General features: G+C 36.1%; 1 protein-coding gene across 3 annotated transcripts in view; it reads left to right on the forward strand.

Moving 5' to 3' along the window:
* DICER1 (dicer 1, ribonuclease III) overlaps positions 1–14,717 on the forward strand; it is a 63,252-nt gene that overhangs the window by 13,063 nt on the left and 35,472 nt on the right. For 2 of the 3 annotated variants that reach the window (XM_074542415.1, XM_074542414.1), the window contains exons 2-6: positions 3,655–3,720; positions 4,641–4,739; positions 12,904–13,096; positions 14,007–14,169; positions 14,577–14,707. In XM_074542415.1, the coding sequence (XP_074398516.1) occupies positions 12,953–13,096; positions 14,007–14,169; positions 14,577–14,707 (438 nt within the window). In that variant the 5' untranslated portion in view covers positions 3,655–3,720; positions 4,641–4,739; positions 12,904–12,952. The remainder of the gene's footprint in view (positions 1–3,654; positions 3,721–4,640; positions 4,740–12,903; positions 13,097–14,006; positions 14,170–14,576; positions 14,708–14,717) is intronic. The other variant, XM_074542416.1, reaches the window with a different exon arrangement.

A 14,717-nucleotide genomic window follows, 5' to 3' on the forward strand; every position in this document is an offset into this window, starting at 1 on the left:
TAGGATGAAATTGAAAACAACAGAGCATAAAATGTGGAGTAAATAATGTGCTACCCAATATATAATACACATTTTAAGGTTGCACTAGGAAGAGTTGGTTTGATTCACCATTGATGATAAATACTTTTTTATTTTGTTAGTGTTTTTATTGAAACTAGGGCTAGCATTTGAGCACCGGTTCTTGGGTGGTACATAAATTGATATGGCTAACTGCAGTAGATGTGATCACTCATTTTAGAATTGATACAAGTTTTAGAGCTTGATTTACAATCCAAATGTCTGCTGGCCTTGCATCATACAATTAAGGACTTCAGAGAAAGCCTTTTGTAATGTAGGGAACTTGGTAATTTTGGCTGTTGTGGCGCAGTGGTAACAGTGAACTGTTGAATACCCCTGTTTTGAGGAGCTTGACTTTCAGCCCCATGCAGAGAAAGGGTTTATGTTTATGCAAATAATGGGATTGAAGTCTCCACATGGGGTTATATTCAGGGGGCAGCTGCTGCTTTTACTTATCCAAAGCAAGAATAATTAATGCTTTGGAACTGTACTTGCCTCACAGCTTGCCCCCAAATTGGGGAAGAGAGAAATCCCTGCTCTAATGTCTGCTTAATTGCCTTCTTGTAGAAAGACATAAGTGCCTGAAAAGCTTGAACATAACCTTTAAATTAACTAAATCGTTACAAGTAAATAATTTGGTACCCAAGTAAATGACCAAATGATAAATAAATTCACAGATATGGTCAGTTATCCCTGCAAGTGATACTGATATTATAGTTACCCATAAATTAGAACCTACACATCGAGCTGCAGTTTTCCAGTGCAGCAAAAACCCCTCAAATATGTGGCATAATTTAATTCTAATTGTTGTTAAAACCAATGCATGTGTTTCAGAGTGTTTGTATAGCTCAGATGCTTTTATATTTAGAGAGGTGTGTGTCCTGAGTGTAATTATTTTCCTGACTTCCATGAAGGCTTGGGTCCTTGGATGTCAAAGAATATTTTGCTTTCAAATTAATCTGAGGCAGTAGGGAGTTTGTACTATGGTTTCTGATGTAATTTTATTGTTTGTACCATAATAAACCAAAGAAAAATAGTTGAAATATTAAGTTGCTGAAATAACAAAAGGAAGAAAATGATAAGTCCTGTTCTGTAGTCACCCCTTCCCCCCTGCCCTCAGCAACCAGCTGTGATTATAGAGGCAAGATGCTAGCCCACATGTACTTTTTCTTCCCAATAATAAATGAAGTTTTTACCTTACCCCCTAAAGATCATGCAGGACTTTTGTTCCTGCTGGAATTCAGTTGTATTGCCTAAGAATTATTTACTAAATAAACCGCGTGATTTTAAGAGTCCAGTTGCATAGAACTTACTACAAAATAACTTCATTTTCAAGTTGTTAACAGTCTGCATAATGACTGGATTGCTCTAGGTACTAGTTGTTTAATTTCAAATTGGCAAAGATGTTGAAGAGCAAGAACATTGATAGTCTTTCACTTTCACTGTTGCTTATAGCATGACAGCAAGTGTTACCCTGTAAACTTCAGTTATCCTTTTCCTGACCATCCTTTTTTAATAGCAAGTTAGGTATCGTATGAATGTGATTATTTTCAAGGACTGAATTACACTCCCATGAAATTAAAATAAAACCTGTTGATAAATGTTGTTTTCTCTGATATGTTTGGATACTTGGTTTTTGCATTAGTAGTGTTCCAGTAGCAAATAGCCAAGATACCTGAAGATCTTGGCTGAGATTTGCAGAAGTAACTTGTGGTTGCTTGCAGATTTCTAGAGCGCTGGAGATTTGCACAAGTGCCTGCTGTGTCCCTTCTTGGATGCTTATCTTGATGTCTTTATAGGAACTGATTTTTGTTTTTATGTTAATGCTTTGAGTATTTATTGTGTTTGTGGTGTGTTTCAGAGGAGTGTCTGTCTGCTTATCTTAGAACTCTTTCCTTCTACCTGTTGATAAAATACGTGAATATTGAGCTCTTAAAAGGTGACATTTAAAAAAAGGGGGAGCCTTGCTATTTCACAGAAGAAATTGACATTGCTAAAAATTAGGTTTCTAAAATGTCGCTGATTTTTCCTTTTTTTGTTTTTTGCTTGTTTTTAACAAGATTCCCAGAAACTATAGAGCAAAATTAAACACACGCATATATGTATGTGTATATATATGTGTGTGTATATATATAATTTATATATTATATAAAATTATAGATAATATAAAATTTATAAATAAAATATATCTAATATTTATGTATTATAAATTAATGATGTATTATAATTAATCTATAATTACATGTAGTAAAAGTATATAACATATTACATATAAATTATCTATAATATATAATGTCTTTTTAATGCGGTGCGAGGTACTTTGCGGGCTGTGGCTGCAGCCCGGGGGACGCTGAGCGCCAGCAGCCCCGGCGGTGCCGCTGTCCCTGGGCAGTGCCCGCGGCCCGCCGGGCAAGGATCGCGGCCGGCTGTGTCTGGGCGGGCGCAGCAGCGCCATTGAGATGTTAATGGCACGGACGCGGCTGTTTCGCGCTAGACCTTGACTGCATCTCAGGAATGTGGCCTGTCTGGTTTTAGGTTGGCACTCAGACTCCTGCCCGCCGATCGATTGGTTCAAGCCCAGGTCTTTGGCTGTCGTATGCCGAAGGAAGCGGTTGTGCTGGTGGAGAATTAGATTTATATTCTTTTTTGATTCTCAGATCTTACCTGCTGCTCTCTGTGCTTTGTGTTTGCCATCTGCCATTTGGCAGTAAAGTAAATTTGCTCTGTTAAGCCACACATGCGGCAGTAGCTTTACTGACAAAGGTTGAACCTTCCTTTCTGTTCGTATTTGCTTTTTGCTGGGGTGTCCAAAAGCTGTCCTTCAGCTTTTCTTGAAAGTATATAGAGAGTGGAGTATATGTCTATATTTTTACCGTGAATGTAGCAGTTTTCTGTTGTTTGGTTATTTTCTGGTTCAGTGGAATATATATATTCTGCTTCATGTTTAGAGGCAGTGAATAGAATAACCTAGACATAATAGGAACATGCTATAATAAATCTAAGTTCTGCTTACTACATCTTAGAAGCAGTTTGCTGTATTTTTTGCTGAAAATAAAAGATATATTTATGTATGCTGCAAGCACAAATTTTAAATGTAGTCCAGGGAATTCATTTTTTGTCAGTCTATTTTGTACATGAATGCAATATCCATCAGATTTTCTGTGCTGCATTCCTTTTGTATTCTTGTAAAATAAAATAACTATTTACTTTTTTTTCTGGAAAAACATATGTTCTTTCAGATGTCTCTCTTAAATGTGTTGAGTAATAATTTTCTTCTGGATTTCTCTACTGTGTTAGTTGAAACATGCATGGAGCACAGGGGAGAAAAGTGTGACTCTAATTGGCCTTAGCTAGCAATTACTTCAGCAGATAAAACAAAGCATGCAAATATCTCCTGAGCACTTAAAGCTGATCTTTCAGACACTGACTGTATCCCTGGCCAAAAAGAGGAATATGATAATTAGATTTTGAAGGACCTTGTGCTCTTGCTACAGAGCTAAATATTAAAATGCAAGAAAGCAGACTAACTACCACATGGCACAGTTGATTTTAATGGCAGTTCATGGTAAAATGCTCTCTCTTTATGTTACCTTTTAGGTTACCTAGGGTGAAACAAAATTACAGGATTGGAGACTCTGGAAAAGCTCAGCATCAGCGTTTGAGGTAAAAATGAACATACTGAACTAATCTTGGGAGTGTCGTCTTTGTTAACTTTATGGAATTGATTGGAGGAGAGATTTTCATCAAGATCCATTTTGTGTTTAAGTTTTCAGTATTGATTTTAAAAAATTGGGCTTCACAATCTCTTTTTAGGTCTGGCAAAACTCATACTTTCAGGTGTATGTATTGTGCAATTTCTTTGAATTTTTAGCTTTAAGAACACTAGATCTGCTGAAATATGGTATTTTTGCTTTAAATTCTAGTTTTATGTATGTGTGCATATATATATAATATGTTCAGTATAAGTATACAGTATTTGTGTTTGGCTAATATATCTAGAAATTCACTGTAATGAATTTGTATCTTTCTGAATTTTACTTCCATGGTTAAATCACCATCTTAAGTGCACAGTATTTTGTCTTTTACTAAAATGACTGATATACGTCAAGAGAAATGGGTGCTGCTTTTTCATGAGTTGACTGTATTTCTTGCAGTTTTAAATTTAAATAGCTTAAAGAAGTTTGAACTCTGATTTTTTTAATGTCTTAACTCAAAGTGAAAATATATGTGGATAGAAAAAGCAGTACAATTATAAAAACAGCAAAATTGTATCACTCTACTCATGTATTTCCCACATGAGCTAGTAATTAATGAAAGTAACCTGGAAATAGGACTGGAGAAGGATGTGCACATTTAAACTAAATTATCTTTCAAATTTTAAGTTCTGATAGTAAATTAAAATAATTCATGTTCAGAGTGAACCTAAATAGTTTGTTTCTGTCAGCAAGTTGTGTTGTAGGCTAACACATATAAATGTTTTTAAGCAACTGAATTAACCACAATTAACCTTGCTATTGTAGTTCCCTTTTCAAATAATTTTTATAGTTCATAGGTTTTTGTTCTTGTTTTTTTATTTTTAATAGTCAAAGCTTACAAATTATGTGATTACTCTACAAGCTGATATCATGATGTCAAAATGCAGTTCAGGAAGCATAAACACAGAGACTGCGGAAATTAAAATGGTAAGACTGCTTTGTGGTATGGGAGAAGCAGGTTTTGATGTGTCACTGCACTGTGTTCTCCTGGTTTGTATTTAAAGATGCTTCAGAACCACAGAGTAAAGTAACTTCCATATGTGAGTTTATACAAATTGACTGAATTTCTTCGGAAAAAAAAATGAAAGCAGCTACTTCATTTTATTAGTAGAAGTTTAGATGTTTACCATGAAACTCTTGCCCTGATACTTCTTATGAAGTTAAATATAATCAGAAATCTATTCAGTTTTTTGTAAGGATGTTTGTGTGCTCTTCTTGTGGATCTTATATTCAAATGTGGTTGTGTTGGTGAAATATGATCAGCTTAAAAAAAAAAAAAAAAGACTTGGCACAAGGGGTTAGAATTGGAATTGAATTCATATGTTGTTCCAGATAGGAGATACAAAGTAAATGGTAAGGAAAAGATATGACAGGTAAATTAAGGTCTTAGTTTCAATAGTATGCTTCAGTTTGAAATATGAGTACAGCAAAAATAGGCAGAGAGGCTATCTGATTAAAACTACATAGCAGAAAAATGTGCTTTGATAACATAGGGAAGACAGAAATATATTTAGTTCTGCTGTGCTGGCCTTGCATCTTAGATCCATATACTTCATGTTTTATCTTTTGTCATCTGTGTTAGGGAGGTGAAAGGAGTCTGCATAGCACCAGTTCTACACTGCTGATTAAGCAACTGCATAGTTAGGATTGTTGCACTGGCCTTGTACACATCATTTTAATAAATGAAAGTTTGTTCCAGAATCTTGCTGCAGGTCTGTATTCTTTAAAGCAGAAACATCCCCTTTCTGAATGTTTATTTTGAGTGCCTCATGCACTGGTATCACTGCAGATGTGCTACAAAACTGATTTTTGTTTTTACATTGCATTGCTTTACTTGTAAATGCCCTGCAGCCTGTGTGTGTTATGCTGATAAACATTGGCATAATCCTTTTGCATTTGTGCAGCAGCACAACTTCCATGTGAATGCTGACTTTCTGGCTCTTTTGGTTGAGGTGGGCTGAATGCAACACAAAGTGTTTATTGGGCTTTTGCCCCAAGTCCAGGTTTAGTCATACTGAACACTTCATGAAGGACTTAAGGGGTTTTCTGAGTCTGCTGAGTGTCATGTTGTACTCCATTTCTGTCCTACAAGCAGACATTTAGGAGGTGTCTGCCAGGAATTTCACCTGTTAACTGTTGTACTGCTTGTAGAAGTGCTTCAGAATCAGCTCATCCAAATGTAGAGCCTCAATTTAACTTTTGTTTTAATAAGCTCTGTAATGAAACTTTTCCTGGACAACAGAAAGCAGCTGTTGTTGTGCTGGTATGCCTTGGTAGGCTGTTAAAGACCAATGTGTCACTGGTTATGTATCAGAAGAATAGAAAAAATAGAATTATTGCAGTCAAAATGAATATTCACAAAGTATATTTCTGATTGTGCTAGGGAAACCAGGGAAGATGGTCCTTAAAGGAATACTTATATTTGAGATTTGTAAGTGTCTACACATTCCCTTCTTGAAAAGGAGCACATCTGAAATACATTTTTTTTTTATTTAAGAGTATTGTAAGACCAAATGTAAAAATTGCTGTTAGGCAATGCATGGGATAAAGATCTTTGAAGGATGAGAGAGAAAGAATGTCTCATAAGATATGTTCTGTGTTAAAGAGAGCACAATACAAAAGAGATTGCTGATTCATCTTACTGAGTAATATTGACAGTTATTTGATGTTTGAGTTGTGGACTTTTTCTTTGGCATATAGAACTGAGGGAGTTTGTTTTGTTTTGTTTTTTTTTTTTTTAAGTTCTCTTAAGAGAACTAAAGTTGCAGGAGTAATATTAACAGAATCAACTGCATTTTTGGAAGAAGTAGTGTGCTCTTTTGGGCTGGCACTGAAAAAGTCAAATCCTTTTAAAAAGTACACTTTGTTTGAAAGAAAGCTTAGAAAGCAGACAACATAGAAATATTGCAAGTTCACCTAAATTTATGCAAAACCAATTCTTGCCTGTGAATGCTTACAGTGTAAGTTGGTATGGAACATTCTTAGTGACATTTTACATTTTGTGTATTAACATCTATATTCATTTTCTACTCTGTATTTTGTATTTGTAATATTTTACATTTTTTCTTTTTATTTGGTCCTCCTTTACCCAAGTAAGAATTCTCTGTGTTAGATCGTTCAGCAAGTTAATATTTCATGTAGCACTTGAACATAGAAAGTGCTATAAAAAAAATGCATTCAGACTCTTCAAGTGTTCATGGGAGAGAAATTTCAAGCAGCAAGGTTCTATTAATATTTTTTTATAAATTGTGGTTTGTTTCCTTTAGAGTAAGTGGTTTATTTTTACCTCTTGAGGCTAACTTGTTTTGGCTGATGCTGAGAGTGTTTTTAGAGGATAAATTAGACATTCCAGGACAAAGATGAAATCTTAAAGCATCAGAAATAATGTTTGTATGACAAGGATTATATTAGGTACAAATTTACAAATCAGTATAGAAAGCAAGTTAAATACACTGCAAATGGCAGTAAGAAATTTTTGTTGTTAATTGGAGATGATTATAGTTTTGCGTTAACTTGTGAATACAGCACAAGCTAAGCTCACAAATGGTGATAAAAACTTAAAAGGTGCATTCCCAGGACACTGCTCTCTTCTCTGTGCACCTCAGTGCCATTCCATAAATGTTCTAAACTGGCCTCCAAGAAGGAGTGGATCCAGGATGTCTCATTGCAGGTGAGGCCTCTGGTTGGTTTGGCTTGTATTCCCTAGTGCAGTAAACCTTAAATTAAACCTTTCATGTGCCAGGGGATGGCTTCAAATTGGATATAGTCATGTGACTGAAAAACCTACAGTTCCAGATTTATTAAAGACTGGAAAAAATTTGCTGTTGCATGTTGTTGACTTCATTTCCAACATTGTGTATTTTTCTGAAAAGCAGTTCTCTAAATGATGGAATAAGGGGTTAAATTTGGCTCTGCAGTTCACGATCTGTTCACATAAATGTGCATTAAAATAAGGACACTAGGTTGTGAATTCTACTCTTAAAACCCTCAAGATTGCTGGCCATGAAACTGAAACTTTCTGTATTATTTAAGTAGAACAAATAAGCTTGAGCCTTACCCAGCTTCCATAACTAGTCTAGAGTCACAGGAAGTATGATTTGTTTCAGGTGTTTCTCACTCCAAGCTGAGCTTCAGCAAGTTCTTGCAGTTTGTTGTTCTGTCAGATTTCAAAATAATGCAGTGAACAAAGATTGAACATCTTAAGAAGTATCTTTATTACCCAGCACTGGCTGAGCAGGACTAGTTTGACTTTTTGTTATACTTCACTGTTAGCTAGTTTCAGTTAGCTCGCGTTCAGTTTTCTGTCCATAGATTCTGAACATATGTGCTTGCATCTCAAATGTTTTCAATTTAAAATCTGTTCTTCAAGTAGATGTGCTCTTTCCCTTTTTATTTCTAGATGATCCTGTTCTGCTTTTCTTTTATTGAAGAACTTGATATTTTTCCTTGCTATTGAAATAGAGACTAGAATGATACAATTACTGCATTATTCTGGCTTACTCCCATAATAATGTTGACATTGATCTTGTCAGATGTTATATACTTCCAATACAAATCATAGAAATGTTGGCCAGGACTAGGAAATCTTCGTATAGCAGAAAGAAACATTGATTTGGGTGGATAACTTTTTCTTTTTAACTGACTTTGCTTAAATTCCCTCTCTGTATATGTTCTTTCAAATATGTTGTGACTCATGCAGGCTCAGCCCAGGTATGGTTGCAGGGGCACACAGTGCTGTTTTGGTGCACAGAAACCTAAGTTGTAGTTTAGAGTATATGTTGTTTCACATCTTTCCAGATGAAGCTGGAGCCATAGGTGAGCATAAATCCTTTTGCTTCTTACAGCAGGGTAGATGAACTGGTATCACTGTTATTAGGTGCATAGCAAAAGAAGTGAATTATTTGTAATATTGGATCCTGTACTTGTTTTGTACTAGCAGCCTTTTAAAAAACGTTGGTTTTCTCTCTTAATTCCCTTCTGGTGTTGTGATATAGCTATTTTATATGTTCCTGAAGTTGTATTTATCATTTGAAAAAGAAACACATGAGAGATGGAGCAGTAAACAAAGAGGAGGAGCTGCTCATCTGAAGTGATTTGTAAATAACTGAAGTGGCTGAGCTTATGTACAAGAATGATTGAGGAATCAGCTTCAGCTTTTACTATGGAAAACGTTTGGTTCCCTGGTTCATTCTAGCAATTATTATGACAGGTCTCATGTCATGGTTTGAGCTTGGCACAGAGCCAGTGCCCCCCCATGAAAATGCCTCACCCTGGTGTCTGTTGTGAGATGTGACCAGGAATAAGCAAAACAGGCTCTAACTTAAACATAAAGAACACTTTATTACTTAAACTACAGGAAAATAGGGAAAGACTATAAGGAAAAGAAAAAAAGAAATTGAAAACTTTACAAAAAAACTTTCTTCTTTTCCACTCTCTGACTTTCTCAATCTGATACATTTTCTCAAATCATCAACTGCTCAGCTTTGGCCTTACACTTTAGTATACTCAAACTGCAGTTCATGAAGAGGAAAGGAGTCTTTCTTGTTCTATAGGCTTCTTCTGGAAACACACTGAAACTTCGTGTGCTTCTTTGTCACTTCGGCACCGCCCGGAAAAAGTCTTTTTGCTGCTTGTGACATCTTCTTTCTATGCTCAGTGCTCTCACCACTGAGACATGGCTAGAGCTGCTTTTAGGGTTGTCTTTCAAGGATGCTTTGTCTCACTCTAAAAAGGCACAGTCTCTGCTTTGGGACATCTGTCTTCTCTATATTTTTCTAACCCTCTGGGGCCGGGGGGTCCTCACGAATGAACTTTCTTGGTTTTGAGGCACTGCCTCTCCTTAAATGCAGTCTCTGTGTCACAGGAACAACTGAGTCTATGGCTACAAGAAAAGTCCAGCCAAAAGGCCACTCCAAATCATCTCTCTCCATCTAATCATCTCCACGTTCTTCGGGCCAGGTCTTTGTCTCATCTCATCTTTTATTTCTCTTCTTATTCAGCTTCGAGGAGGATTAGCATTTTTGCAAGGCCTCAATCATGAAAGAAAGGGTTAAAAGTTTTCAGTCTCTGTCTATTTCAGAACAATAATACTCCCACACGTGCTGCTGCTGCTGCGGCCGGCCGGGCTGTGCCCTTCTCCCCCTTTCTCTTCCTGGGCCGGCTGCTATCACCGCCGACTCTCCCTCTCTCTCTCTCTTGGGGGGGGGAATGGCTGCCCGATGTCTCTTGGGGCTCTTCTACTCTTCTATCTTTGAAGGCTTTCTCACCTCCATCTCTGTCCAGGCTCCGGGCCTACCGCATGGCTGCTCCTCCCCCCGCCCAGCAGTAGAGGCTGGACGGGGGAAGAGATCTGACCTCTTCGAAGCGACGTCCCAAGAGAGAGATCTAAGGGCAGTGCCCTGCTTTTTAACTCCTGTGTATTCTCGGAGGTGTGTCTAAACTCCACTGGCTACACTAGGTGCTAGTCTCAAACCTAAAACTTTCATTGGTTTGACCACAGCTTCTCAGAATTCCCACTCCTTCCTGGTCAAACCACTACACTCATTTTAAACAAAGCAAACATTAGTTGTTTTTCACCATTTACTCTGTGCAAGTAGAGGAGTATGATTGAGACTGTTTCAATGAATTCCTGTAGTCATGCAAAAGACCTTTGTGTTCTTCAGACACTGCAGGGGGTTTGAACAGTACGAGCCAAAACATCTTTAGTTGTGCCAGATTAGAACACTCTATAAAACTATTGCTGTAGTTGCATTGTTAGAACCTCCATGTGCTTGTATGCATTCTTTGAAATATTTAGAAACAATTTAAGAATCTACAGGAACCTTTTTTTGTATTACAACTGAAATGAATAATGACATAATACTGATTTTGTGATTTATGTAGACTGTTCTTCTTTATTTACAGCTAAATAAAGCAATATTGATCCATTTTTTCTGTTAAGGCAATCTGAAATACTTGGGCTCAAATGGTAGCTTACGTTACATCAGTCAAAAGTAAATGAGGAGGTTGCCATGAGTTTGGAGATCATTCTAAAGCAACTGAAAAAACATAAAATGTCAGACATGTTTTTTACTATGTCCTATGGAAATGCACATTTGTTCCTTTTGAGTTTTTTTAGGATTTTAAAGCATTTTCTCACTATCACAGTTTTGGTGACCCCCCCCAAATAAAAATATCAGACAATATTCCAGTGGTATCAACACACTTTGTACATTAAAGAGGAACATTTTGGATAGAGGGGCAAGTATGTTTATTGCTGATCCTAAATTCAAGAAGTTACATATATCCTTGTTCACTAAGTAGCATGTACTACTGAATGTTTGTCTATAAAAGATAAATATGTTTTTACAATGGAGCTGTGTGTATAATGTTATTTCAGCCTAACCACACTGTCCTTGAGGGCTTCCCCTGCCACTGAAACGAATTGAGACAAAGCTTTATCTGACCACTTACTGTAAAGTGAAATTACTTCTGACTGCAGGGGGAGTGATCATGTAGTTCAATGTATTGCCTTCTCTTTATTTTACAATATTTACCTGAGATGGAAAGTGAGATCATTGGTTTAATCTCTTTTTTTAGGGCTTCCTATAATTATTTAATACTAGTTTAATATCAGTGTCTAGACATGGTCCAGATTATAATATTCAATGTAAAAATATTAACATAGAACAACAGTGTTATGAATACTTTTCGTAATTACAGAATTACATAATTACTAGGGTTGGAAGGGACCTCTGGAAATCTAGTCAGTGCCCCATTTTTTATTTAATTGTACTGCTTCCTTTTTTACTCTCTCTTCAGTTATTTCTGATAACCATTACTGGTTCTGTCTTAGATGGCATATTATACTTCTTTACTTATTTTATTCCTTACTGCACATCTGCAAAACTTTAGCGACTTTCCTATTGTATAGAAAAGCAAGAACATTTCAATGCAATAAAATGAAAATTAGCTTTTCCTCATGCCTTTTTAATGAGTTATTAAATATTAATGCATCATCAATTTTATGCATTTCTCAACCCATATTGATGCTAAAATTAAATAGAGCTTGTAGGAATTTTGAGGAAAACTAACTTCTGAAGATACTGGTTTTTTAATAGGATATGTATCCAATTTAAGGAGGGAGTATTCAACATTTCTTAGATTTCACATAATATGTTACTGTATACTTCAGCAATATTTTTTCTATATCATCAGGCCATAATCACTTTCCCAGGCTAAAGTTTTTTATGTTGTGAGGTTTGTTTGTTTGTTTGTTTTACTGGCAATTGTTTTGGTTTTTTGTTTAGTCTTGTTTGTTGTAACCTTGATAATTCCTGACAAGTAGCAAATGTTTTTAGCACACACACACACGCCCTGATATGAGGACTTCATAGCCTCAATAGGAAAGTGTTTGCAGTGCTCAGTTGTAATGAAGTTCTGAATGCTTTGTTTGTTTATGAATTGCAGTGTCTTTATGGAGGTTGGTGGTTAACCTGGTAAGGATATCTTTCTCTATTAGTCCTTACTAGAGTCATCAGCAATTGCCTATAATTCTGCCAGTTCTTAAAAAGAATCTAATCAGAATCTGATTATTTGAAAATACTGACATTCTTGTAAAGTTTCTGTTCTTTTCCTAGCAATTAGAATAAAATTCCTGTGTATTTAAAGCTTTAATTTGTCAAAGGCCTTTTTGGTTGGAAAGAAAAATGGAAAATCTGGTACCTGTGCCTGTGCTGTAAATGTTAGTGTTTTTCTTTCCTGAAATAAAGCTAAGACAGCTTTACTGTTTAAAGCTTAAATTTAAAATGAAATTCTGTTAGACTATAAATGGAACTTCATATTAAAATGTAAATGTGTAAATCCAAATGCCTGTAAAGAGCATTGTCCTGTAAAGTACAGCTCCTTTTGGATTTCTGGGGTACTTTGATAAGCATATATCTTCAAGTGGAGAAGTGCCTTTAAATTTAAAATTAACATTTTCTGCTGAAAATAGTATGAGAAGAAACACTTCTGTAAGTAAAATCAAGTAATGTCCTTTTCTTGATAAAGATTTTCTCTTATTGCTTGAGATTGCAAGTGTATCTAATGCCATTTCATTTTCTTCTCATAGTAGGCTGTGCTGGAACAAAAATGCAATGAAAGAAACACTGGATGAATGAATGAAAAGCCCTGCTTTGCAATCCCTCAGCATGGCAGGACTGCAGCTCATGACCCCTGCTTCCTCCCCAATGGGTCCATTTTTTGGACTACCATGGCAACAAGAAGCAATTCACGATAACATTTACACGCCAAGAAAATATCAGGTACTAGTGGTAGTACTAATACAGTAACATCCAAAAAAGTACAATTAAATCCATTAATTAATGGAAAAAGAACAAGAGCAGGTGGAGAATATGGTGTGATGCAGACTGTCAGGATGTCTCTCTCAGCTCCACATGTTAGGAGCTAATTCTTTAGTTTGGCTTTGTTTGACATTTGTTATATCCCCCTTCCCTCTTCTAAGTTTGCTCTAATGAGCAGAACAGTTTTTAAGCTGAGTGTTCTCCTGCCACTCTCTGCAGAGTGCTGCTAGGGACAAATAAACTGTGCCTCTCAGTTGTATCCATAAATCATGTCTCCTTCCACCTCTCACTTTTTCTTCCATGTGGAATACTAATTTAGATTTTTGGTTCACATCCTGTTCAAAGCAGCCCTCTGAAGTCAGAGACCCCATCAGGGTACTCTGATTTTTCACTTTCAGGAAAATGAGTTCTAGAATTCCAGTTCTCTTTATACTGCAGAGGTGCCCAGAAGCATTTTGTTAGTGTTACTGAGAAACTTGGATCACCTTCAGCTGGTGTGCTTGCTTACTGGGCTGCATTGATGTGTGCAATTGGATTTAAAAGCTGTGGTTTCTTTCTTCATACCATGTATATAGCAACACAATCATCTATTAAAGAGATACATTCAGAAAGCTACCTGAGAGCAGACTGTGGTACTGAAGGATTTTAGATTTAAAAACTGGGCTAAATATAATGTGTTAGTATTTTTGAAGGATTGTGAGAACACGTTGTTGTGAAAGAGACGTATTAATTATATGGCCCTTGAAAGATTTCAAGTGATACTTCACTTTATTTATTGACTTTATGGAGTTTAGTTATCACTTTTGTTATTTTCTTGTCAGCTTTTTCACTGCATTACTCTAAGTAAGGACATTCTTATTTTTTAACCTAGGTTGAACTGCTTGAAGCAGCTTTGGATCATAATACAATAGTCTGCTTAAACACTGGCTCAGGGAAGACTTTTATTGCAGTACTACTCACTAAAGAGCTGTCCTATCAGATCAGGGGAGATTTCAACAAAAATGGAAAAAGAACTGTGTTCTTGGTCAACTCGGGTAAGAGGAAATGTTCCTAAACACACTAATACTCCATGGAATATTCTGTAACAGAAGTTCTTTGAAAGCAAAGCTGGGAGAAACTTTTGTGTAAAGCCTTCAACAGCAAGGATGTGATACCTTTTATCTTTTGTTTCATTGTCTTTTTAATGTAATCTGTTTATGTATATAACATGTTCTGTTTTCTAGTTTAAAGTTAAGACATTGAATCTGAAGTGCAATTTAGTTAGCACTCTGTTTCTTTGATATGGTTCTTCATAGAGGCAGTTGCCATGGGTACATGGTTTAACATTAGTCTAAGCTAAAGAACACATTATGAAATGTGATGCTAGGTTATGTGACACACATCTTACAAATTAAAGTATGAGAAGACCTTTATGTAAATGAGATTTTATTTTTTCTTTAAGCAAATCAAGTTGCTCAACAAGTGTCAGCTGTCAGGACACATTCAGACCTTAAAGTGGGAGAGTATTCGAGTTTGGAGATAACTGAATCATGGACAAAAGAGAAATGGAGTCAGGAATTCTCTAAGCATCAGGTAATGTATT

The sequence above is a fragment of the Zonotrichia albicollis genome, chromosome 6 (assembly GCF_047830755.1).
Source record: "Zonotrichia albicollis isolate bZonAlb1 chromosome 6, bZonAlb1.hap1, whole genome shotgun sequence".
Lineage (NCBI taxonomy): Eukaryota > Metazoa > Chordata > Aves > Passeriformes > Passerellidae > Zonotrichia > Zonotrichia albicollis.